The following is a 26,059-nucleotide window of genomic DNA, read 5'->3' on the forward strand; positions in this document are numbered from 1 at the left end:
TTACACTATTTATTTGCGTCTGCCCTCTGCTATCACTGTTACTTCTTGCGCATGCCTACGTTTTTAGCTTGTTTGACCGATCACTCAGGTGATCTGCCTCTGTAATAAGTCCTGTTGAAATCTTAAATTTCAGCAGAAGTGAATATATGGTCCACTATATAATCTTTAATGATCTAAGGACATCCTAAATTAAACATATCGATTTGATTTAAGATTCAAAAATTATTAATGAAATCAACAATATTTGGATTTCTAATAGCCATCAAAAAAGCTATTTACCTAATTTAAATGATATAATAGAACTCATAAAAACAGTGGTTGCGTACTGTAATAATAATAATAATAATAATAATAATAATAATAATAATAATAATAATAATAAAAGTGTTCTTAATTTAGTTACAAAATTTTTCTTTTTTTTTTTTCAAAACTGAAATTGGCCTTTTGTCAGATTTGGTGACCATTTAAAACGAGAGTTATCTCCCGTACATTTTGGCCACATGATTACCCGAAACTCCTACTCTCCTCTAAATTATAAATTTTTTTCTTCTTTCTGCCAAGTTTTTCCGAGTGTTCACTCGTAATCACCTAAAAAAGTAGAATCTAATTCTTTGATAACATAATTTACCATAAATATTTTATTTTTTATTTTTTTTGTAATAAAAAAACAATGTGCAGTTTTTTTTTGTTTTTTTTTAAGAAAAAAAAATTAAAACATCGCCCAAGGAAATAAGCGCTTTTTAAAACGGGTTGAATTACACTTGTGAATTATGTGGCTAAAGTAAGACGAAAATTTTGATGTTGTGCAAGAATGCGGCAATTGCCGCATGGCGGTGTCACTCGTCACAGCTGTTTTAGAAGTTCGTCTGTTTTGCCGATGTTCAAACCGAATATTGCCGAAGTTTTCCGAAGTTTCGCGAATCCTCCTCCCACCTCTTCCTTTACTTTTCCCCTTCCAGTTATCCATTCGATGATGAAAAAAACATTCAGCGAACTTTGATGACATAGAAGAGGAAATAATGCAACGTTTGTTAATAGCACATCTTCTTCATCAGTGAATGCATCAAATATTAATGAAAAAAAAAAAAAAAATGAAAGAATAATAATATTAACTTTTGAATAATAATACAGCATTTTTAAAGAATTAATTTACAAAACCCGCAGTGTCTTTATTTTACCATGTCGTGACTCCTCACAAACCAAATCTTTTTTTTTTTTTACTTAATTTTTTTTTACCTTGGATACAGAAAAAACAACAACAAAAAAAGTTGAGAAAAATGATGACAAGATGTGGATTAATGTTGCTGTGATGGCGAATAATTCAAATGCTCAAAAGATAAATTCGATGGAGTAGAATTGGACTTGTCCTTCTTTTAAAAGTATTAAAAGAAGAAAAAAAAACGTATAATGTCAAGATTTTGGGGAAATCTTTTTACTTTACTTTTTCTCCTCTCTTTTTTGTTTTCTGTGAAAGGTTAGCCTTATTTTTTATTTTCTTTAAAATCAACTTTTACGGTCACTAGTTTTTGAAAAATTTAAACAGATAAAAAAGCGCAGTTCGCAGTTCATATTCTCTCTCACACACATACACACAAATATATCTATATATATATATATATATATATATATATATATATATATATATATATAGTATTTACATATTATTACCATACCGGTTTTAGGGTTAATGTCGTGTAAATGAAGAGTTTTTTGTTTTTTTTTTCTCCAGGAAAGTGTTAACACTAACCCTAAGAGTAGGATGGTATAAAACGAAAACAAAATTTGGTTATCTTAATCGAATCATCCTTGTTTTTAACAATCTCAACCTTAACAATTCAAATATGTAGAAAAAAAAAATAGTTTGGAAACGGGAGTGATTCTATAAAAATACAATAACATTTTCTTTAGTTAAAACGCGTTCTTTTACTCCGTAATCTTTATATTTTGTATACGCGTGTCAATCTTTGGAAATATATAATTTGGGTTTTGTTCAAGTTTTACATGTCCGTGTTTACTTCCATTTTGTATTGACTGTTCTGCTTACCAGTTTTCAAATAAGCAAACTAATAAACATGAATAAGAAGGGCCAGTTTCAGGGCATTCATCGAACGGTCAGCACAAAACGAAAGTAAACACAGACATGCAGAACTTTAACAAAGCCATACCCCCCCCCCTGAAATTTTTGTGCTAGTGCAGTCAGTGCATTTATCCGCGCTATTTTTTTAAATTCGTATTTCCAAGCTTAAAGTTTTGTTTGTTTATTCAATTGTAAGGTTAAAGTATAGAATAGGTAAAAAACACCCTCCCCATGTTAAGAATGGCTTTTTAAATAATAACGTTATTATTTCAGCACGGACTTCAGTGAAGTCCGTGCTGAAATAATAACGTTATTACTTCACTAGTACCGAATTTTTTGTGCTTATGCACTTACGTTGCCATGCTATTTTTTAAGTTAAATTCAAGCTTTACTATCTTTTAAATTGTTAGGTGAAAGTACAAAATAATTGCATCCTCTCCTTAGGTTAAGAATGGCTTTCTAAATGACATTTAGTAAATGTTAGTTCAGCACGGTAACATAAGTGGGTAATTACCTTAATTTTTCAAAAGTTTTATGTGTTTTTTAATTTTATATATATTTTTTTAAACTAAAGTCTAGGTAAAACAACAAATCTATGGAATAATTTTTTTTTAAATCGAACAATAATTTTTTTCAATTTTCAGAATTGTTTTTTTGATGACCAGAATATCTGCAATTTATTGCAAATCCTAAAACCAAAACTATAAAAAACAAAAACAAAAAAAAACTGGCAAAGGAATAGTTTTCAATGTTACTAAAAATTAATTCTTTTGATGAAAGTAAAAATCAAACTAAAAGTAAACTTTTAATTTTTGCACACATTAAAAATTCGGTATTTTTTTTTTTTTTTTTTTACGACCTCCTGCACCAGCGTAATATAAACATCCCCAACCACCCCACGTTAAGAACGGCTTTCCGAATAGCCCCCCCCCCCTCCCAGCACCAGCACCCCACCCAACCTCCCTATGTTAAGAACGACTTTCGAAGTTGGGTTTTTATTCAGAAAGAACATGGATCGGTTGGGGTGTTTATAATACGCTGGGGCTGGGGCAGGTCGTAAACATTTACCAAAAATTCTGGGTCTGTTTTACAATCCACGGAGATTCGAAAAAGTGGTCAAAAATCAAATATGTAACAAATAAATGTTACCAAAGACAAGTTACTCTTCTACTTATCTGAATAAGTTTTTAGCGATTTTAATCGATTTAAAACATTTATTCGTTTCGAAAAACATAGTGTCGAGCGTTAAGAACAAGAAAAATGGCCGCAAGTTAACACCTACATATTTAAAGTACTAGCATTTCAGTCCGGCGTTGCCCGGGTGGTTGGAGGTGTATGTTGAGAAAAAAAACCGGGGAATTTTTTAAACTTTAACCCCTATTATGACCCCTTAAAATTTATTGTTTTGTGTTCAAATCAAGTTATTAAGTTAGATCCATGTCCAAGAAACCCATATCTAAAATTTCAAGTGTTTAGACCCAAAATTAGCGGAGGAGTTTGGTAGAGTTCTCAAAGGCCCAAATCGTTGAACTTTGACCCTTTAACAGCCAAATTTCTGGCCGAAAACCGATTACAAAGATTGTCCCAAACCTCAGTACCCTGTATATAAAATTAAATTTCAAGTCTGTAGATTGAAAATTGACAGAGTTATTGCGTAGAAAAATGTACAGTGTACACAGACACACACGTTCGCTTTTATATATATAATAGATTGAAAATGACTTAAACATAAAACAAATTAATGTTAGAAACCCACTCAATGTTACTGTGGCATTTATTGGGTGGGTTTCTAACAGTTTTTTTTTTTTTTTTTAAGTCATCTTATTTAATATTTAACTCTACTCTTCTGTGAAGGCACAGTGTAGTATCTGTTCTACACTTTATCTTTTCAGTCCTCGGTCAGTGAGGGAGACATCCTTTTAGACTAAGACATTTTTTTTTCTTTTAGTGGGGCAGGTTATTTCGATATTCCATAAGAATCTTTCACTGTGGATACAAGCACCAAGTGAAAGATTGTTTCAACAAATCTGCCCCACTATTTTGGGAAAACGTTCTAGGAGTATTTTCAAGTTAAATTCAAGTTTTACATTTTTTTTTCTTACATAAAATTGTGAGATGAAAATACAGGATAATTATAAAACATCCTCTCCATGTAAGGATGTTATAAATGTTATATTCTTTCAGCACGATGCCTTCTCTAACCAGTATTATTTTTTTATGAATAAAAGCATGTTAATCTAATTTAAACATCTCTAATGAAAAAAAAAAAAATCGAATATTTTGTTCTCCATGTTTTCAAATTAACAAAAAATCATGAAGCATTTAAAACTAATAGTTTAGATTTACTTTAAAAAAAATTAAATCGACTAACAGCCATGCTAAAACTGTTTACAGAAAAACGTGAAAACTGCGTCATATTTTATCAACAAGAGAAAAAGAAACTTAATATTTATTTTTAATTTATCATTTCTGTGCCAACACGTCTTAACAAATTGCGAATCTAAATTTGTAAAACATTAAAAAAATTAATCTTTAATTATTTTTTATGGGTTAAGTCCCAAAATTCAGTACACAAAGTTAAGGCATCGGAAGTAGACTTAGTTTAGCTAAAATACGGAACGGAAGTCACTAAACATGAAACGAAATACGGAACCCTATGAAAATAATTTATTTCAAGAAATTATTTTAGTTTTAACACTTCTTGTACTATCACAAAGCAAGAAAAAATAAAACTTCGATTTCGTAATTTAATTGAAGATAGCTACCTTGTTTTATAACAAAATTTATGTCATAAAATTTGTGAAAGACATTCTGAGAATTAAAAATTATAAAGAAAACTTTATTTACAGAAATGTAAAAAAAATATTTTCTAAAAATTATTTCCGTATGAATATATTTTAAATATTAAAAAAATGTTAAAGTTTATTGGTGCTAATGCAGAGAGTGATCCGCGCTATTTTTTAAATCGTATTTCCACTTTTAATTAAAGTTTTATTTTTTATTCAATTGTAAGGTTGAAGTACAGAATAGGTACAAAAACACCCTCCCCTCCCCACGTTAAGAATGGCTTTTTAAATAATAACGTTATTTTAGCACGGATCACTCTCATGAGTACCAGTTTATTATATATTTTAAAATTATTTTATGATGAAACAAGTGTTTCCATATGGTTTTGTATTTCGTTTCATATTTAGCTAAAAACCGAGTCCAATTCTGACGTTTTAACTTTATGTATTACATTTTTGGATGTATCCAGAATATTTGATTTTCGGCAAAATCATTATTTAAACAATGTTAGCATTTTTTTATTTTTTTTTTATTTTTACTTGATTTTTCAGTCAAAATGCGCTAGTACCAACTAAAGAATTACGTCTTAAAAAGTTGATTTATAGGGTTTTCCGGGTTTGGTTGGAACGAATATCACATTGAAAATTGTCCCCGACAAGTAGTTTTATGATGATAAAACCTTTTTCTAATGTATTCCCTATTGCTTTCACTGGTGACCATGTTTGTTTTTGCGCACACTACCATTAAAGACGATAGAGGATGCATTGGATAATAAAGGTCATAAAACTACTTGGCGACAATTTTAAATATGATATTTGTTCAACCCAGACTTGAATATCCCTAAAAAAGGTAACTCTTTAGTTGGTACTATATGACACATTGTCCGAGTTTCCGAATAACTTTTACTTGATTCTTTTTGCAACTTTGACTTTAGAGAACTTATGGTAAATATTCAGAACACCAACGACTAATTTGTTTTTTTAGGGGTAATCGAGGTCGCTGACAATGAATCTGATATACAAACCGGGGGCAAATTTACCGTTTGCATGGTATTAACCCCTGAACTCACGAACTACTTTTCGCCATTTTACAGCTTCCGTTTACACTACGCGCGTGCGCGCGACAGTATAAACGACGGCTTGCTTCACCTAGCAAACTGCCTTCTCACATGGCGTACCAATCTTTCGCGGAAAATTTAAAGTTAGATGAAAAAGAAATAAAGCAAGAAAAGAAAAGTTCAAAAGCACACCAAGTTGGGGGGAGGGGGATAATTTAAATTTTTTTTTTTTTTTTCCAGAACATAGAATTTTCTAATTTTCAAAAATACTGGGTGGAAAATTTAAAATTAGCTGAAAAAGAAATAAAACAAGAAAAGGAAAGCGCTCCAAGTTGGGGAGAGAGGGAAGGTAATTTAATTGCCCCCCCCCCTGGAACATAGAATTTTCAAAAAGTAACGCACTGGCATTTACCGATTAGAACACCATTTAACGTTTTTCGAAGATTTTACTGTTTACATTGAAGCGCGTGTATGTGTATTTCTCGTTTGTGCGTAACTTGGAGAAATACGCATTGAACAAAATAAAGGGGTGAAAACTGTAAATATATAACAGATAAAAGTTACCAAAAACAAGATAAGTTACTCTTCTACATACCTGAATAAGTTTGTTTATATTTTAACTCATTTCTCATTTTAAAGCGTTTATTTGCTTTGAAAGTTGTTTGAAAAGTAGTGTCAAGTGTGAGTTAGAACGAAAAAAATGTCTGTTTCGTTAGTCATTTGGACCCTCCATAATTGGTCAAAAATCGAAAATTATAGAACGTTACGTTTTGGGCACGATTGGTGACATTTATTAGATGTATTTCTGTCAATATTTTGTTTAATTTTCGATTTTTGAACGATTATCGAGGATCCAAATAACTATAACAAAACTTTTTTTTTTTCGACAGGCTTTTATTTAAAAATAAATAATAGCTTTAAAATAAGTTAAAACAAATTTAGTAAGTAATTTATCTTTGCTTTTAACTTTTGTATATTTGTTTAGTTCACTCCTTGTTTTGTTGGTTATGTAAAAAAAAAAAAAAGATGTCCTTATTTTTATTATTAGAATAATATTCTTAGAATATTATTCTAAGAATAATTAGATAAAGAGGGGAAAACTAAAACGAATAATATAAAAAAACAACAACAAAAAAATTCGTTTTTATCGTAAAAATGGGTATATTTGGTATTTATCTTTAAGCTACCCGACAATATATCCTTATTTACACAAAAAGGAATCAATCTGGATAAGGAAAAAAAAAATTTAATTTATAAATTGAAATTTTTTTTTTTTTCCTTCGGCCCTGGGCAGAACAGACTGCGCCCTGATCCTAGTCCGAAGTGCAATTTATAAAGATCGCGGTCATGGAAGAACGCGAGAAAAAAAATTGTTTAAGCATTATAAGTAGTTTTGTTATTTTTGTTATATATTAAACGAGGAGTCGTTTCCATTTAAAATCTAGTTAGCATTATGCATGTAAAATTGAGAAAAGTATGCTTGAAAAATGTCAACGTTAAAACAAAATGTCAATTGATCTCGTGTTTATCTCATGCCACAATTCAGTTTTGAAAACTGAGTGAAAACGTGCTTTTCTCAATTTTTGATACTTAGTACTAACTGGATGTTTTTATTGAAATGATTCCTCGTTTAATACAACCCGACCGAAACAAAAATATAAAACTACTTTCAATGTATAAAGAATTTTTTTTCCATTCCATCCATGACACCGATCTTTTAAGCATTATTTTCGAAGTTTGAATTATTTAGAGAAAGAAAAAATTAGTGCTTATTTAGAATTACATTTTAAAAACAATACAGAAATCTTTCACGGCATACCTACTCGTCACGGAACGAAAATGTTATATTCCAAAAATTAGGTAAATTGATCGAGTAGGTTTTTTTTTTGTTTCTTTTGGTTTGTTTTAACTTAGAAAATAAAAAAAAATTACGGTTTTTAGCGACTTTATTATATTACTAAATTGTATTCATTGTAAAACTGATTTTGATCTCGATAGTTCGAATTGAGTTGCCCCCCCCCTATATATGCTGGATCTAAAATCCTGTTTCGTGTTGTCATAAAATTTGATTTTTTTTTTTTTTTTTTTTTTTTTTTTGTTAAGTGTACATTACACCTTAAAGATTTTTCTGCACTTTTAAGCACCCCCCCCCACACCCCATTGTTGCTGGCATGTAAAACTACTACATTTTGTAGCTGTGGTGTGGACTAAAGCAATAAAATATAGAAGTAATGGAAATTAACTTTATCGGCAGAGAACTTTAAACACTAAAACAAGTTTGTTAACAATTTTTGTAACATGAAATTATTGATCTGATATTTAATTACTTGAAAGTAAAAAAAAAAAAAAAATTCAAGTATAGAAACTATTGAGCCAGTGATGAGCCACTGCGTCGAATTTTCGATCGTTGTGGCTGAGTATTTGGTTCTGGAAATAAGCAGAGAAGAGACAAAACGTTAAACAATCTCGCTTGATAATCTATGTAAATAAAACGTGTGTGAGTGAAAATATTTAACCGATAAACTCTTAAACTGCTAGTCACATAACGCGGAAATTAGCAGGAAATAGTAATCGCGCCGAGGATGGTTTGTTTGGATGGATGAAATAACGCGTACAGAAGTATGTCGGCAAGTTGAAACACAAAATGTTCATTTCAACTTGCGGTGCTTCTACACTTTATTGCCGAAATTGGAGACGCCATTTTATTTCACGCACCTGCTATGCAAATGTAAGGGAGACACCATTATTTTAAACTAGAGCCGAAGCATGAAATAAATAACAAAAAATTAAACTTTCGGAAAGAACTAAAAAAGTAAATAAATTACTGAAAACGGGAGATGAAAACAAAAACATTTACTGTATAAAAATTTATCAAAATATAATTGTAAAAACATTTATTGAAACGTTTTATTTTACTTTTCTTCACCTCAAACAAGGTCTATTTCCACTGACATAGAGGCGTTATTGTAATTGAAGTCAGATTTATAGGAGGCCTCCTAAGTGGGGAGTTGGGCAGCAAGATGTTTGTTCATGTTGTTTACATTTGTTCATGTTAATACAGTCGGAAAAATGGAGGAGAGAGAGAGAAGGAGATTTCCAAAGTCAAGCTGTCCGAGGAAGGAAGCTATTACAGTAGAAAGTTTTTCATCATCTGGAGACCTCTACAGGATATATGGTATAATCACATTGATACATCAGTTCCTGTTAGATCACTGAAGTTAAGCATCGTTGAGCCTGGTCAGCACTAAAATAGGTGACCATTTGAGAATTTCACATGCTGTATGTGCTTACTTCTGCATTGTTTTCAGTCGCCCTGGACTTCTTGCCACTGGACTTGAGCAGTGCTGATTCAGGAGAGGTGTGGTTGGAGATTGCGCAACCCTTGCCTCATAATTACATGCTCAGCTACTCTTACAAGTATCTCTTGTCTCTGGAGACTGAACAAAGATATTACTCAATCAGAGACCTCTGCCTTGAAGGGGCATGCAGATTTACTGCTAGTTGTTTTGGTTCAGGGTAATTACGTTGAAGGAATACAAGTTTGTCCAAGCACATCCCATGGAAGTGCTTGTAAAACAAGTATAGGCATGCGACATTGCAATGATGGCACTAAGCAGACAGTGCAGAACAAATCAACAACTGTCCACACCAAGTTTTACTTGTTACTGATTTCTTTTGACCTATTAACCTTTTGCTCATTCCTCATACCTACCTGCATGGAATGTGAAAATTACAAGTTGCAAGCTTTATTTTTAAACTAACACATAAACAACTCCATTAAGCAGTTGACAAAAACTCTTTTCTTATAATTACTTGAATATTTTGTTTACTAAAAATTACAATATTGTTGCATTTTATATCTATATATTTATATATATATATATATATATATATATATATATATATATATATATATATATATATATATATAATCTATATTATATCTATATCTACATATACAATAGCGTGTGTGTTATTTTGTGTGTTACACATCTTTTTTCTTCTGAGTGACTGTTGTTTAATTGTTATGACCTTCCATTTTTGTAAGAAATAATTTTACCAAGAATTCATAAGTTTTGGTTTCGATTATAGCTGAAGGAACTCGAGTTATATATATGTACATATATTGTTTTGTTCTTCATAAGTTTTGGTTTCGGTTTCGATTCAAGATGATGCACCCAAATCATATGGATATATCTTTTATTTTTTGAAATCATAACTTTATCATCTATAAGAATCGATAGAAATTTGACTCAAAATAATATATACGAAATTTACATAAATTAAAATGTCATATTTAAGCGTATTTTATGACTGGGCTACGCCGGGCGTCTCTGTTAGCTTAGATACTTTTGCAATTTTAACAAAGAGCTACAATAATATGAGGGCGTCTCCATTTATGCTGAACATCCACAGAATGCCAACATCAATATATTACACATGAAAGAGTCTACTGTGGAATTTCCACAGGTCCCAGTAGGTTTTTTTTATTAATGTTTTACCAATTGGTTACACTAAAATAGTTGAATAAAAATCAGTTTTTCTTACAATTACTCAAATGATTTGTTTAATACCAAGTACTATTGGACTTGGTATTAAGCAAATCATTTGAGTTGCATTTTTAGATTTTTGTTATTAATTTTTAGAAACTTTCCATTAAGATACACTATTAAAATAAAATCTTTTTTCGGGTTTGTATTACTGTACACATAGATTCGAAAAAGTTGTCAAAAAACAAATATATAACAAATAAATGTTATCAAAGGCAAGATAAGTTACTTTTCTACCAAACTGGATACATTTTTTTTGTTTTTATTCAATGTAACATGTTTATTCAGCTCGAAAAACATGCAGTGTTTACCGATGTATTGGAAAATTCAAAATGGCGCCCGACACTCTTTAACATGGTAAGTTTGGGAAAAGGTGTTATAAATAATAAACTAGAAAAAATACTATTTAAAAAAACACAGAATATATGTCAACTTATGTCACGGTAACATATAATGAGCGAATTTCTAACAGTATTTTGTCTAGTTTATTATTTATAACTTTTGAATTTTCCAATACATCGGTAAACCCTGCATGTTTTTCGAGCTGAATAAACATGTTACATTGAATAAAAACAAAAAAAAATGTATCTAGTTTGGTAGAAAAGTAACTTATCTTGCCTTTGATAACATTTATTTGTTATATATTTGTTTTTTTGACAACTTTTTCGAATCTATGTGTACAGTAATACAAACCCCTTTTTTCTTTTAATTCATCAAAGTTGTATTTTAATAAAGAGTAGTTGAAAATCAAAAGCAGTCGAAAATATAACAATTTAATTTTTTTTTATACTTAATTGAAGTTTTTTTTGTTTTTTGTTTTTTTTTGTTTTTACTAAAAATTACAATATCGTGGCATTTTTCATGTTTTGTTTAATAGCATCCAAAAATCTTGTATGAAAAAATGAACTTGTCTCTTAGTAATATAGTTATCTTCTTCAGCACTGAAAAGATGACAATTGCAAGAGTGCTCGCATATACTACCTCGTTTCATTTTCCCGATGCCGGTTGCTTCTTAGAACTAATCTTTTCAACAATTCTTCTTAGCAGGCATAATTTTTTGATTTATAGTCATAACAAACAAAACGAAAAGTACCTCCGTCTAGAAGGATTTCTCCTTCATTGAATGACACCAAAACCAATGGTTTTAGGATTGATTTTATAATTGCTTAATGTGCTTTTTGGCATTTCTTCATATTGGGGAGGGGCTTCTTTCCTTAACTTATAGATCACTTCTGTTCTTCAGATACTGCACTTCAACTTTTTGTTCTCTCTCAGTGAAGGAGAAATCCTCCACGACTGAGACAATTTTTATTTTTGTTCCTTTTCTCCACGTTAAAAAACGACCCTGATGTCTAACTCTGTCCTGTGGGGAGACATTGTAAATAGGATCACTTCATAAAAAACAAAAAATACCTCAATCTAGGAGGATTTCTCATTCAAAACACACCAGAATCAATAATTATACGATTAATTAGCACAATTTTAAACATTTATTTTTCTTTGGTGGGGCTTCATTTCTTAACTTATCAACAAGTTAATCAAAATAAAGCATAAATAACTCAGTCTAGAAGGATTTTTTTCCTTCATTGAATGACACCAGAACTAATGATTTTAGGATTGCTTATCATGCTTTTAGACATTTCTTTATATTGAATGGGCTTCATGATTATAATATTTCTTTGCAAACATTTTTTATTCATTACTTTCTTGTAATAGTGGGGTCTTGCACATTGGAGGGGGGGTGTTATGCATAGTTTATGGTAAAACTTTACCTCAACTACCTTTTTAATATTGATTTTTTTTTTTTTTTGACTACGTACGGGCAGAAATGGACGAATAAAGATAGACCTAGTTTTAAAAGCCAATCTATCGTAATTTTTTTGTAGGTTTACGACTACTTTTTCATTGTATTTGTACACATGAAAAAAAAAGTTATGAAAAATGTTTTCATGTCAAGCTAACCAATTCAGCTAAATTTTGGAGTTAAATAAATTCATTGTAAAATTCCTTTAAAAGATAAATATCAGTTTTCTCGGTTTATTTCAAAGATAATTAGTAAAGTCAAGTCCTAAGATATTGAATTAAATAAAAACACCTTGTTTGTACAAAAAATAACTTAATTAGCCTCCAAACCGAGTGAATATGCTGTTCACAAAATCACAACGAATGGTAGCTTTGTAAACATGGATTATATGGAAGCCCAAAATCTGAGTCGAAAAGCTGTTTGAGAATGATGTCATGTAATTAAAAGGAGGGAGGAGCTGATGGGTTTCTTTTTTTTCCCTCCATACGTGCATCCGTACATTTCTATCCTGAACGTTTGTATCATTTTTAGCTTTTTTTAATTTAATTATTTTTCTATGTTCCTGTTTTTAAATTAATTGTTTTTAATTATTGTTCAATATTATATAAAATTTATGTTACGGCGAGAGTTTCACATTCAATTAAGCAAGGAAAATGTTAAAATCTTACAAAAATTATGCAAAACCTGTAGAAAAAAAAGAAATATTTTTTGCTATTATAATTTTTTGTGTGAAAATATTAAATAAACACTGCTTGATTCAATGATAATATCGGTAGTTCGGGAAATTCATTTTTCTTCGAGTTATATCGAATTCATTAATACAGACTTTAGGGGCTTTTATCGTTATGTTCGTGTAAAAATTAAAAACTTTTTTTGAATTGTCATAATTTACGATGCTTTATTTTCATAAAAAAAAGCAAAAATAAATTCATTTTTTTTTAATTTTTTTTTTTTTTTTTTTTTTTTTACTACTGAAAACCATAATTTTAGTAAAAGTATTTTTTGTTTAAAAAAATAAATTTCCACTAAGATTTAAATAAAAATAATGGATTCAATATATTCCGTGATCATTATTTTATAAATACTAAAAATTTCATCAAAATTGGTTAATTTCCTGATTTTTGGTGAATTTTTAAGTAAAGAGATGGGTCAAAATGTTTATTCATTTTGAGCAATGGCATTCATTTTGCACGTACCTATTTTTTAGATATTTTTTCTTCCTTACATGGCCTACCAACCCGACTGCGAGTCTCCATTCCAGGTCATTACCAATCACTTCAGAAAAATAAAACAAAATTACCCCAGTTTATAAGGAGTTTTCCTTCATTGCAAAAACACCAGAACTAATGGTTTCAGCATTAATTAAAATGTCTCTGTAAACGGTCTTTATTCATTACTTTCTTTTATTGGTGGGAAGTCCTGCACATATGCAAGCTTTTTTTTAAAAAAAGTTGACTAACATTTTAATATTTCTGTTTATTGCTTCATAACTGATTAAAATATTTCCTCATAAATAATTTTTATTGCTTTCCATTATAAGGGGGTGGAAGCACATTCTTTTATGTTAATTAACAAACTTTTTAACATTTGTGACTTCAATTATTAACTTATTGATCACTTTGTAAAATAAAACAAAATGAGTTCATTCTATAAAAATGCACTAGAAAATCAGTTTAATTCGTTTTTAAAAGGTTGAAATCTGTTCTGGCTTTGTGCCATCTTTCCACCGAGTAACGCAGGTACACAGGTCCTGCTAGTTAATAATTTCCGGCATCGGGAAAATGAAATATTTTAGGTTGGTGCAAAAATAATGTTTTTTGATATAAAGTTGAACGTCAAAAAACATTTTTGCACCAACCTAATATATATGTATTACAATCTGTTTGACGCATGGAAAAATGGACCAAGTAAAGAATAGATACCCTGTAGCAGAAGACAAGGACCGGCGCACATTTCAAGTGACACCGGATGTTTGACCATGACATTGATGTTGTTTGTAAATACGTCAAATAACATGGTCAAATATTCGCGAGCAAGATTTTTAAAAAAATATATTTATAGAACTTTTTAATAGAACTATTACTACTACTAATAATTAAAAATAAAAATAATTTGTTTTTCGATTTTTTTTTTTTTTTTTTTTTTTTTTTTTTAAGGGGTGTATAGTTTTTAACAGGCGCTTCTGTAGTTTAATTAACTGTTTTTCCGTAAGTAACGCGCTGACATTAACCGGTTAATGTCGGGATGTTACTTATGTTAAAAACTATACAAGTTCTATAATTGAATACCCCTCTCCAAAAAATAATGAAAAATATAAACCGGCAGTCCCCCCCCCCCTAAAAAAAAGTGGGTTCTCAGTTTATGTTAAATTATTATAGAAAAGTAAACCTCCACTTTTTTAAACTATTTCTTCATATCTTGGAAACTACTCATTTGTCGTAATTTTAGACGTTATTTTCGTTTTTAGCACCCATGAAAACCTTGTAAGTGGTAATTTTAAAGGATTTTTTTTGAGGGTGGAAAGATTCTTCATATTTACCGGTTTTTTTTAATAAAAGTAAGTTATAAAAAGATTTGCATCTTGTGATACTACACTTTATCTTTATAAAAATAAGTTATAAAAAGACATGTAAAGAAAAAATATTTTTACAATCTCGATTGTTTATAACTGTGATTTTATTATGCATAAAAATTGCCTCAGTCTAGAAGGATCTCTCTTTCACTTACCACCTACATACATCGCACTTTCAATAAATATTAAATTGTATTAAAAACACTGTACATAAAAATCAATCTTGGTTGCAAAAACCTGCAAAACATCTGCAAAAGTCTGAACAAGTCAGTCATTTTAGATTTGTTTCTGCCATTAAAAAGTTTTGTTTGAATAATTTTATTTAAAAGTTTTTAAAATTATGTATTTTTTAATAGAGATCAGCATCCGAAGTTCTCAGTTATAATGTCGATTTTTTAATGTTTTATAATTAATATAACTCATTCTTTTTATTTATTTTTATTTTAATTAATAGTAGTAGTAATAGTTCTATTAAAAAGTTCTGTAAATATACTTTTTTTTAAATCTTGCTCGCGAACATTCGGCCACATCTGCTATTTGATGTGTTTACAAACAACCAACGCCAATATCAAGGTCGAACCACCGGTGTCACTTGAAATGTGCACCGGTCCTTGTCTTCTGCTACAGGGTATCTATTCTTTACTTGGTCTGGAAAAATAATATAATAAAATTTGTACATAAACAGGTTGAACGTTAAAAAAAAACTTAACATCCTAAAAAAACTAATCCTCTTCTTAGAAATTCACAAATACTTATGGAACTTATAATACAGTAGAACCCCGGGATACAGCATTAAAATTAGTAACAAAATACAGTATAGTATATAATACATATGTATGTAATCAAATAACATTATAAATAACACTGTAAGGCTGGGCAAATACCGTGACGTGTGTTTTTAGTGAAAAGTTCGCAACAGGGTGTCATAGATTGAAACTCAGATGAGCACTTGCCATGAAAATAGCAATAGATCTATGTAAATAAGGAAAATACATGAGTGTGCACATATATATATATATATATATATATATATATAGATAGATAGATATAGTAATTTATAAAATATATATGGCGATTAAGCTACACTGAATATTCTGCGTTTCATCCACTATAGGATTCGTCAGGCTTATGCGCGAATTCTGTGGTTGCTTATATATATAACCAGTATCTAAGTTATTTTTATGAATAGTTTTTGGAGGAGTGGATTCTTTTTCAATTTTTAGTTCATACCCATAATTGTATACTTACTAGCAAGGGTGCCCAGCGTTGCCCGGGTGTTTGGAGGTGTATGCTGAGCAAACAAAAACAAAAAAAACGGTCAATTTTTTTAAATTTTGACCCCTATTATGACCCCTTAAAATTTATTGCTTTATGCTCAAATCGAGTTAAGTTAGATCCATGTCCAAGGAACCTATATCTAAAATTTCAAGTGTTTAGACCCAAAATTGTCGGAGGAGTTTGGTAGAGTTCTCAAAGGTCAAATCGTTGAACTTTGACCCCTTAACAGCCAAATTTCTGGCTGAAAACGGATCACATAGATTTTCCCAAATCTCAGTACACTGTATATCAAATTTCGAGTCTGTAGACTTAAAATTGACAGAGTTATTGCGTATGGAAATGTACACACAGACACGTTCACTTTTATAGATATATAGATTTTTGAAATTGCTTTTGAATTTTTTCAAACGTTTTTCTTTTTTGTATCTATATTAAAGCAAGTTATCAAGAGGAGGAAGATGATGATGCCAAAGAGAAGTTATTACTTAATATCGTGAGAATAGAACAAGAATATGCTCACCTTAGTTGGTTCTCGAATGTGCCTTCTCGGCCGGGACTTGTCAAGTGCGAGGTTGTATGCAGGCCAGAAAATGAAGAAAGCCGAGCCACCGAAATTAAAAACAGTTTGCCCACCAACTGGACTTTACTTGAACTGCCGGAACTTCAAAACAATACCAAATATTCAGTGTTTATCGTTTGTTCCTTAGATACGGAGGTGTACAGGTCGAATGTGGTTAATTTTGTTACCGGTAAGTAGTGTGCTTTCATCAAACATTTTTTTCTACAATTTTATTGCAGAATTATGGTTTATCATATCTTAACTGCTTACAAACTCTACTGATGTGTTTGTTAAAAAATTAGCAATAGTTACATGCTATTTACCTCCTCCCATTTTGGAACTCTCCAGTGTTTTTTTTAGCCGAACATGTTATTTTCGCTAATATTCGTCTAAAAATGTTGAAGTTCAGGAACAGATTTCTTCATACTGTGATTTGCCTTTTTTTCTGCACCCTTTCACTTTACCTTCTACATAGACCTTGTTCATGCAAACTGCTGATCTTTCATATCCATACAGCCCTAACACATTTTAAGTACAGAGACAAGTTTCATCTTCCTCTAAGAATTAAAAAAAAAGGGGGGGGTTGCTTTTCTTCCTACTTCATAAGTGACTTACAAACCTGGAAAAGGAAGAATCATTGAGCAAGTATTTATTTTGCAACAAATCCTTGAAAACTCATATTGTTTTTAGCGATTTCTTAAAGAGTCTTTGACAACATTGAAGTAAAACTTGTGAACATATGAAAGATTTTTGGATAAAATTCTAATGAATAAAAATGTATACCAGTTTGTTCATGCTTCTATATAATAACTCAAAAAAGCTAAAACAAACATAAACATAAGAATATCAAGATGGCTAGAAACGAATAAAACGAACTAAGCAAGAGGATCCCTTGTGAATGCCAATGGAGCTGCACAGGTATTTTTTGCAGGGTCAGTGTTCCTTCTCTGGAGCGATAACTTTTCAATCCTACTTTCTTACTCTAGTGTCACATTTCTTGTGGCGAGAGAGAAATAAATACACACATACATGAAAAAGGTTGGAGTTTACATTGGCCGAAATGTAAAAATTGCATCTAAAGTACACTAATCTGAATAACTCAAATAAAACAAATTATTTGGTTTACAAATAATTATGTGCATACATTTTTTATTGTCATCCAGTAAATGTTGCTAAATTAAATCTTTAAGTTAGTCTTTAAAATGACAAATAAATTTTTTTTTTTTTTAAGAATTTCATGTACTTCCAACTTTCATTTGATTTCAACTAAGTTTTGAACAAAATGCTTATTAATAAAAAGTTGATTAATAAGTCTATACAAAAAATCCAATATCAAGACAGGCAGAAATTAATAAAAGCATGTAGCAAGAGAATCTCTTGTCTTTTCTGTGTTGGAATTGCTGCAGTTGTTCTGGAGGTAAAAAATAAAATAAGTGTAAATCAGGATTTTTGATTGGTCGACACAATATCAAATCTAAGAACATTGCAGCAACTAATGACTCCATTGTGATAGTCTATTATTGCTTTAGGTGCAACTACACTATAATAGTGAAATTCAGATTTTTTTTATATTGAATTTCAAGGCAAATCAATGGTCTCTGCTTAATAATCATGTTATAGTTATGTATATATCCAAAAATTATGAAAAACGATATGGTAGAAAAAAAATTATTAAAGAAAACATTTTTTGACGAAAATTAGTGAAAATAACATGTTCGGCTAAAAAAACACCAAAGAATTCCAAAGAGGGGATGTAAATATTGTGTAACTATTACATTTTTTTTTTTTTTAACGCAGGCTGTTTAAAAAATGTCTGAAAAAATTAGAATGTTTATACCTTCAAGTATCAACAAAAAATTTATTGTATATTTAGAATTATACTTATTAAAAAGAAAACAGAAAAATCTTTATGATGTACATACTTGTACAGAGCGAAGATGTCATATTCTAAAAATCATGTGAGTTTGGCTTGTAACTTTTCTATTTGGCTAGTAAACGAAAATATTTAGTTGTAAATGATCAACTAAAGATAAATTTGTCCATAGAGCCCTGAAGAACCAACTGTTAAATCACTTTTACATAATTACTTTATTAAACATAGTAAAGTATCATGGTTCAATTGTGCTTTAAACAGAAGCATTAATTTTGAATGCACTCCTGTCTTATCAAAGAACCTGCTGTTGATTTTATATGCCAAGCCATTCTGCTTGTGCAGTTAGACAACTTCTCAAATGGGCTTGTGATGTTAGGTTGTATAAAAGTGTTAACTTTGGTCAAAATCGGATTGTTCCTTAGAAAATGAATGTAAAACAGGATTTTCGATTAGTGAACACACGATATCAAATCTGAAATATTCTAATAACATTACAGCAATTAGTGACTCCATTGTGACAGTCTGTTATTGCTTTACTCTTTATCTTATCTTTATTTGTGTTTCCTGTTAATTATTGTCTGTATTTTATTATATAAATTTCAATTATAAAAATATGCATATGTTTTATATCAACTTTGTCTATCTCTTTCTTCAACCTAAACAACAGGCAAACCTGTAACAACGCACATGAACATAAAGGCGTTCCAGAAAAGTCATCACCATCAAAACTTTCCAGTACCGGAAGCAATTCATGAAAGTCAAGTTACAGATGTCGTCCTTGGTGTTTTGTCAGGTGTTTTTGGTGCTGTCATAACGTTCATTAGTGCCTTTTACTTGTGGAAAAAATACCAACGAAGACAAAGAGTGTTAAGATTTTACAGGTAAGACAATTTTTTTCTTAATTTGAAAAACAACTATATTTTATGTATGAACATAATCTATGTCTGTCTATGTATGCGTGTGGAACGGTCTTTACCAAACTACTCTGTCAATTTTTAGTTTACAGACTTTAAACTTGATAGATGGGGGTTTTGGATGTGCAGAAAAAATTCAATTCAGTTTTTAGCCGGAAAAAATAGCTGCTAAAGGGTCTAAATTGCAAAATTGGAACTTGGCAGGCATAATTTGACTTAATTTATATCCTCCACACGTGTGCAAATATTCATTTATACGTTTAACTGTTAATTTTTAAAGTTTCAATATCCATGTGTCCTTAGGTCATAGGGTATTGAATACTGCTAGATAACTAAATGTTTTGGTTTCGATTTTAGCTGATGGCACCAAAGTCATTTTTTTTTTTTAACTTTTGAAATCATTACTATGTGTTAGGTACAATATAATAATAAATAGAGAATTGGCTCTAAATCCAAAATCTGCATAAATTAAAATATCATATTTATGCATATGTTATGACCAGGCAATACCAGGTGACCTACTAGTGTGTGTGTGTATATATATATATATATATATATATATATACTAGAAGGTTGCTCTGCGTTATCCAGTTGTAAGATATGCTCAAATATATTTTAATTTATGCAGATTTCATATTTATTATTATAGAGCCAATTCTCTATTGATTATTATATCGTGCTCAATATAGAGTAATGCCAAAGAAGAAATATTGTTCCCTTCTAATTACTCTATTCTCATTTTCAATGAAAGGTGCTTGCTCCTTCTCCTCATTGAAAGACATTCACAGCAATGACTCGTCTTCTACCACGATGAAAAAAACTCTTCTTTCTTCCTTTTTTCTCTTAAGGTCATCAAAAATGGCAACTTATTCATTAATTATGATTTCTGACAATCTAAAGAAAAAAAAAAGCATCTACTATTGACTTTTTATTTAGATTTATTTAAGAATTTGTTTTAATTCGTTTGAAGGCAAGTATAACCCGACTTAGGATTCGCTTTCCAATGCGTTTTTTATTATTTCAACAGGATAATTACGGACTTCCACCTCACCTTTACATAAAACTAAATTATATTCATATTGATTAAATTTTTACCTAATTAATTGGATATCGATTAATATACTAAAAATTTCAGTTTTCTTCAAGGTGTTGTAAAGAGGTATGATAGGAGAACAATAACTCATTTGAACTATTTCTGAATTGCATGTAGTTATTCGGCACCAGTTAACTGAATTGCATGTAGTTATTCGGCACCAGTTAACTGAATTGCATGTAGTTATTCGGCACCAGTTAACTGAATTGCATGTAGTTATTCGGCACCAGTTAACTGAATTGCATGTAGTTATTCGGCACCAGTTAACTGAATTGCATGTAGTTATTCGGCACCAGTTAACTGAATTGCATGTAGTTATTCGGCACCAGTTAAACAAGATGCCTTAAATTTTAATTTCTTCTGAAGACCCATTAACTTTAAACATTTTTCTATAATCCAAAATCATTTATGGATTTTGATAAAAATTAGAATAAGGATTCTAGACATATGGTCTAGTAGCAGACACTTATGTATGTATGTATGTATGTACATTGTAAAGGTTATTAGCATATCAGTTTCCGAAGAAGCAACATGCTCAAACTATTAACACCTCCTTGTGAGCAACAGACAATCAGCCGAGAATGCTGTACACATCACAGTTAGTTTTTATTTGTGCCTTAAAAGCATTGTCTAAAGAGTTTTGTGCGGGTTGTCTGAAAGGAATGCTGTGTGCTAATCATTTAGTTTTGTCTGTGAACTTTGACTTTTGTCTTGAAAACGCCTTATTTCTATTATTATCTTGAAAAACTCTTGAAAATATGGAAAATTTCTTGAAAATGGTATTCTTTATGTCCAATAAAAATTTGTATGAAAATATTAAAAATAAATCAAAATAAATAATATTAACCCTTTCTAACCTGAATTATTATGTAGATAATTAAAAAATATCTATTTTTGATTTTAGAAGGCAGCATACTGAATGTAAGCAATGGCAAACAGTTACAATCTAGAGGTATCTGGCATCTACCCAGATACTGAACTAATATGTACAAGGCATGTTTGAATCAGTTCAAACTTTATTTATACCATTATATTCATTCATTTACAATTGAATGAATTAGTTCAACCAGGTCATAAAGGTTAAATTATTTTTTAAGTATTAATAAAAATACCATTAAAATATTTTTTAAATATTCAAAATAAAATAAAAATACATTGTTCTGAAATTAGCATAATTAAGTTTCATTTTAACGGCTTCAAGTACCCGTGACAGTTATCGAGTGAATTTCTACCACTATTTTGTATAATTTTTTATTTTTAAATCTTTGTCAACATTTCAAAAGACATTGCGGCTATTTTTTCTTGTTCTCGTGTAACGTTCGACACTACTTGTTTTTTAAACAGAATATACATTTACAACACCAAAAATTTATCAAGGTAGGTAGAAGAGTAACTTGCTATTGGTAACATTTATTTGTTTTTTGACCACTTTTTCATACCTCTGGATTGTAAAACAAACCCAATAAGTTATTCTTTTACTTAACTTGATAAGTAGTTTGTGTGTTTTAACTCATTTAAAAGTGTGGTCATTGTCGGTCATTCTATTTCAAAGAATTCATTTTTTTAAATATTCTTTTCTTTTCCATAATTAAAAACTTATGTTTTCTTATGTTAATAATAACAAAAATAAAATGAATACTTTATGTTCGTAAGTTAGTTGATGAACATTTTGTTTACAGATTTTTTTGTGTGCATCACGACGCACAACAATTCTCATGCTTATATGCGTTTGTCACTATTTCTGTTGACTTGTGCATAAGAAGTTTTTATCCAATTCTTTTAAAATTTTAGGACAAAAGAAAGTAATATATTCGCTATTCAATAGCGTTTGAACACAGTTTCTGTCTTTACTTATCTTTATGCTATAAAGCTTCAACTTTGAGGTATTCTAACTTTTGACTGGAAAGATATATTGTGTTCAAATTCTGTAGAAAAGACAATTCTTTTCTCTGATTTGCTAAAAAAAAAACCAAAAACTAGAAACATTGTCGACGGGTACAATTCTGCGTCGAGTATTCATGTGAACACACTATTTGCAAAAAATGATCTACCGCCAGCAGGCATATTATGCTGCCATGTTTCATCGCTAATAGTCGGATTTAAATAGTGATTTCTTCAAGTATTACAAAATCACAACAAAAAATATTGAAATATCATTTTAAAGTAAATTTTATTGTGAATCTAGTTATATAAGTTTTATTTTGATGGAGGTAGAAGTATACTTAATACTGATTTAAAGACTGAGTGTAAAATTAAGTAGCAGTGTGCCTCAGTCATAGTCGGAGCATATTTAGAATTATACTTGATAAAAAAAAAAAATGTTTTTAAATACAGAAAAATCTTTACAATGTATGTACTCATCATGGAACAAAGATGTCTTATTCCAAAAATCACATAAATTCATCAAATAGTTTTTTTTTTAATTAAGAAAATCAAATTTTACGATTTTTTTGTGATTAAAAAGATTCAACTAATTTTAAATACAAACAGAAGCTCTGCAGTTGAATTGAATTGTCACCCTCGAATTTTGGCAAAATTTAAAGCAATATTGTCACTTTCGACCTCCTCCTCGCTTCCTCATAATATTTGATTTTCTATATTTAAAAAAAAACTACTTGATCAAAGTATGAGTACATCACAGATATATACTGAGTTCGTTTCTTCTGATTTGTCTTAAAACATTATCCGAAGAGTTTTGTACAGTTCGTCTTGGAGGAATGGTTTATGCTGATGATTTGGTGCTTGTCTGCAAAACAATGGAGAATCTACATTTGATGAAAAGTTAGAGAAATTAAAGGTTTGAAAGTAAATGTTACAAAGTTTTTTTGTTTTTTGTTTTTTTACTTGGGAGTCACTGCTTATTAAGGCCCGAAGGCCACTCAAGGATAAGGGTTTATGGATGCAAGATGTTAGTGTAGTAATCATTAATAGTGTAAATTGGGTAGAATTTGATTATTTATCAGGACGGCTCAACAAGAACTTCTTTACATTGGATTTGAAGTAGTGTTGAAAATCTCCAAGACAGAAAATAACTCCTTGGCTCGGTTTGTGGAAAGGAAATCGGGTGTAAATAAATTTTTAATAGTACTTGTAAGCATTGGCTACATAAAAAATACAGTCAAATTACAAACGGGTTGAGAGATGTTAACGAGTTTATGTGCAAAAAGTGGAAGACTAATGAGAAGTCCAATGTGAAGAAAGTACTTTTTTTTTTTTTTTATGGAAATCGTTCCAGACAAAGCATGAAGCCACTTAATGTAAGGAGCTTTAAAAAATGCTACTTCAAGGTCAAAAAACTGTTAGATGAAATAGAAACAGCAATTCTTCCCTCTTTGTCAGAAATATCACTCTTGGAATTTGAGGAGTAAAGAACAACATGATGGCAGTGAGAATTTGAATGGCCAAACTATTGAGTTTGTCAAGAAGTTTTATTTTAGTGATAAACATTGGAGCACAAGGTAAAGCAGGTGCTGGTTTGATAGCAAGAGTTAGGAGTGGACGGAATAAGTTCAGGAAACTTCTACCATTACTAACTAGAAGAGGATTCCACCATTTAACAAAAAGAAGAATCTTTCAGGCATGTGTGTGCTGTAATAATTTATGGAAATGAAACCTGGCCTGTAAAGCTTCAGGGTGTGAGTTGCACAGAGAGAAATATGAAAATAATGCAATGGATGTGTAATATGATTTTTAAAGACAAATGTAGATCTGATGACCTCAAAGGAAGATTAAATCTGAAGAGTATGGTGAGATGTGTGCAGAACAGGAGACTTTGATGGTTTGGTCACATTGAAAGAATTAATAAGAGTGCTGAATCAGTTGGCAAGAGAAGGGAAAGTCCAAGATATGAGATAAAATGATAAAATTAGATTTTGGGAGAAAGGAATAAATGAAGACTTGGTCAGAGTTTGGAAGTCAATTTCTAAAAATCTGCAAACAAATGCCACCATGTAAAATGAATGTTAAATTAAATATGATGATGAATCAAATCTTAATGTATTTTTTTTATTTCATTTTATTTTATTCTATTTTATTTTGCAGAGAAGCCACTGAAATAGAAACCAACCCGATTTGGAATGGTACTGGTTTAATATGATGATGCAACCGGAAATTCAAACATAGTGGCCAATTAAAAGAAATATGTGAATGTTTTGTTGTTTTTATTTTTCAAATGAGTCTCTTGACTTTGTGGAACTTAAATTTCTTCAACATAATCTCTTGCATTTAATCATCCAAAGTAATTATTATAATAATAATTATTATTCATTGTGCATCTTTGTAAAAGGTTCTTTGGATTTCTGTGATGCCATTTTTCTACCTCAAGATCACCTGGTTTAACCAGTATCTTGTCAAAGTTTCTAAATCTTTTTTTTTTTCTCCAAGCTACTGCTTCTTCTTTATTGTTATTTATTTATTTTGGAGTTTTATACAAATTAACTCCAGTGATTTCTCACTGGCAACAATATGTGTTCCTTGAAATCTGAGTGACGCCAAGTCTCTTTAGATTTCTTATATACTCAGCGCTTCTTTTGATCACCTTCAAAAATCACTTTGCATTATTGCAACAGCAGTTTACCATTGACGTCTTGCTGGTAACAGCCATTAGATTTCTCTGGAATTTGAGTGGCAATAAGTATCCATGCATTCTGGTGGAGGTCTGACTGGTGCTTCTCTTCCTCCTTGGTCTTGACACTTCATGACCAATTTCTGTGGTACCAATTAATGCCGTTTTTTTTTTTTTTCCACAGTGAGGGTGCGTGTTTAAATTGCCTGGTTTGATAGGAGTGGTGATGGTAATATAAAAAAAAAAAAAAACACGCATTCTCTTCAGTGACTCTTCAGCTCAATTTATTATTATTAAACACTTTATCAAATATTGTGTAACTATGAAGATGTAAAAAAAAAAAAAATTGTTTTTGTTTAAGTTGAGAAAACAAAAACGGAAAATATAATTGCGTTATTTTATTTTTTATTATTAAAAAACAAATTAAGTAAAAAAAAAAAAAGTTTCTATCTGCTTTTCATGATTGTATCCTTTTATTGTGGTTTCTTGAAGATATTATAATTCTTATAAAACAACAAAAATCTCCAAAAAAAACAAAACAAAAGATAAATAAACATTGTTAAATATTTATTTTGTCTTCATTTTTTTTTTTTCATATTTGATATATGAGACTACACATTATTTTGATGGTTGAACGTAACAATTATCATCTTGGGTTGGTGCATAAGTTTTTGCCAATTTAAAATTTCAGCTTGGAAATGAAAGATTGTTTTTGAAAATCTTTATTCACAACAATAACGACCTTTGCTCTCTATAACTTGATTCCATCCATCAATAAGCTTTTAAAAATGTCTCACTTGCAAAATTCCTCAGGTTTTGATGTGAAATATGAACCTAACTTGTGTTCAATCTCCTTATGATGTTAAACCTAAGGCCATCTAAATAGTTTTTGTAATCCTTAAAATAAGTAATAATCTGAGGGAACTAGGTC

General features: G+C 30.2%; 1 protein-coding gene across 1 annotated transcript; it reads left to right on the forward strand.

Annotated features, from left to right (window-relative positions):
* Positions 1-965: 965 nt before the first annotated feature.
* On the forward strand, positions 966-25,698 carry LOC145280070 (uncharacterized). Its single transcript, XM_080131760.1, has 4 exons — positions 966-1,474; positions 16,563-16,874; positions 19,225-19,438; positions 24,606-25,698. The coding sequence occupies exons 1-4, from the start codon at positions 1,408-1,410 to the stop codon at positions 24,658-24,660; spliced, it is 648 nt and encodes a 215-aa protein (XP_079987886.1). The 5' UTR covers positions 966-1,407; the 3' UTR covers positions 24,661-25,698.
* Positions 25,699-26,059: the final 361 nt, after the last annotated feature.

Source organism: Euprymna scolopes, chromosome 7 (genome assembly GCF_053919585.1).
Source record: "Euprymna scolopes isolate OS-2025 chromosome 7, ASM5391958v1, whole genome shotgun sequence".
NCBI classification, from domain to species: Eukaryota; Metazoa; Mollusca; class Cephalopoda; order Sepiida; family Sepiolidae; genus Euprymna; species Euprymna scolopes.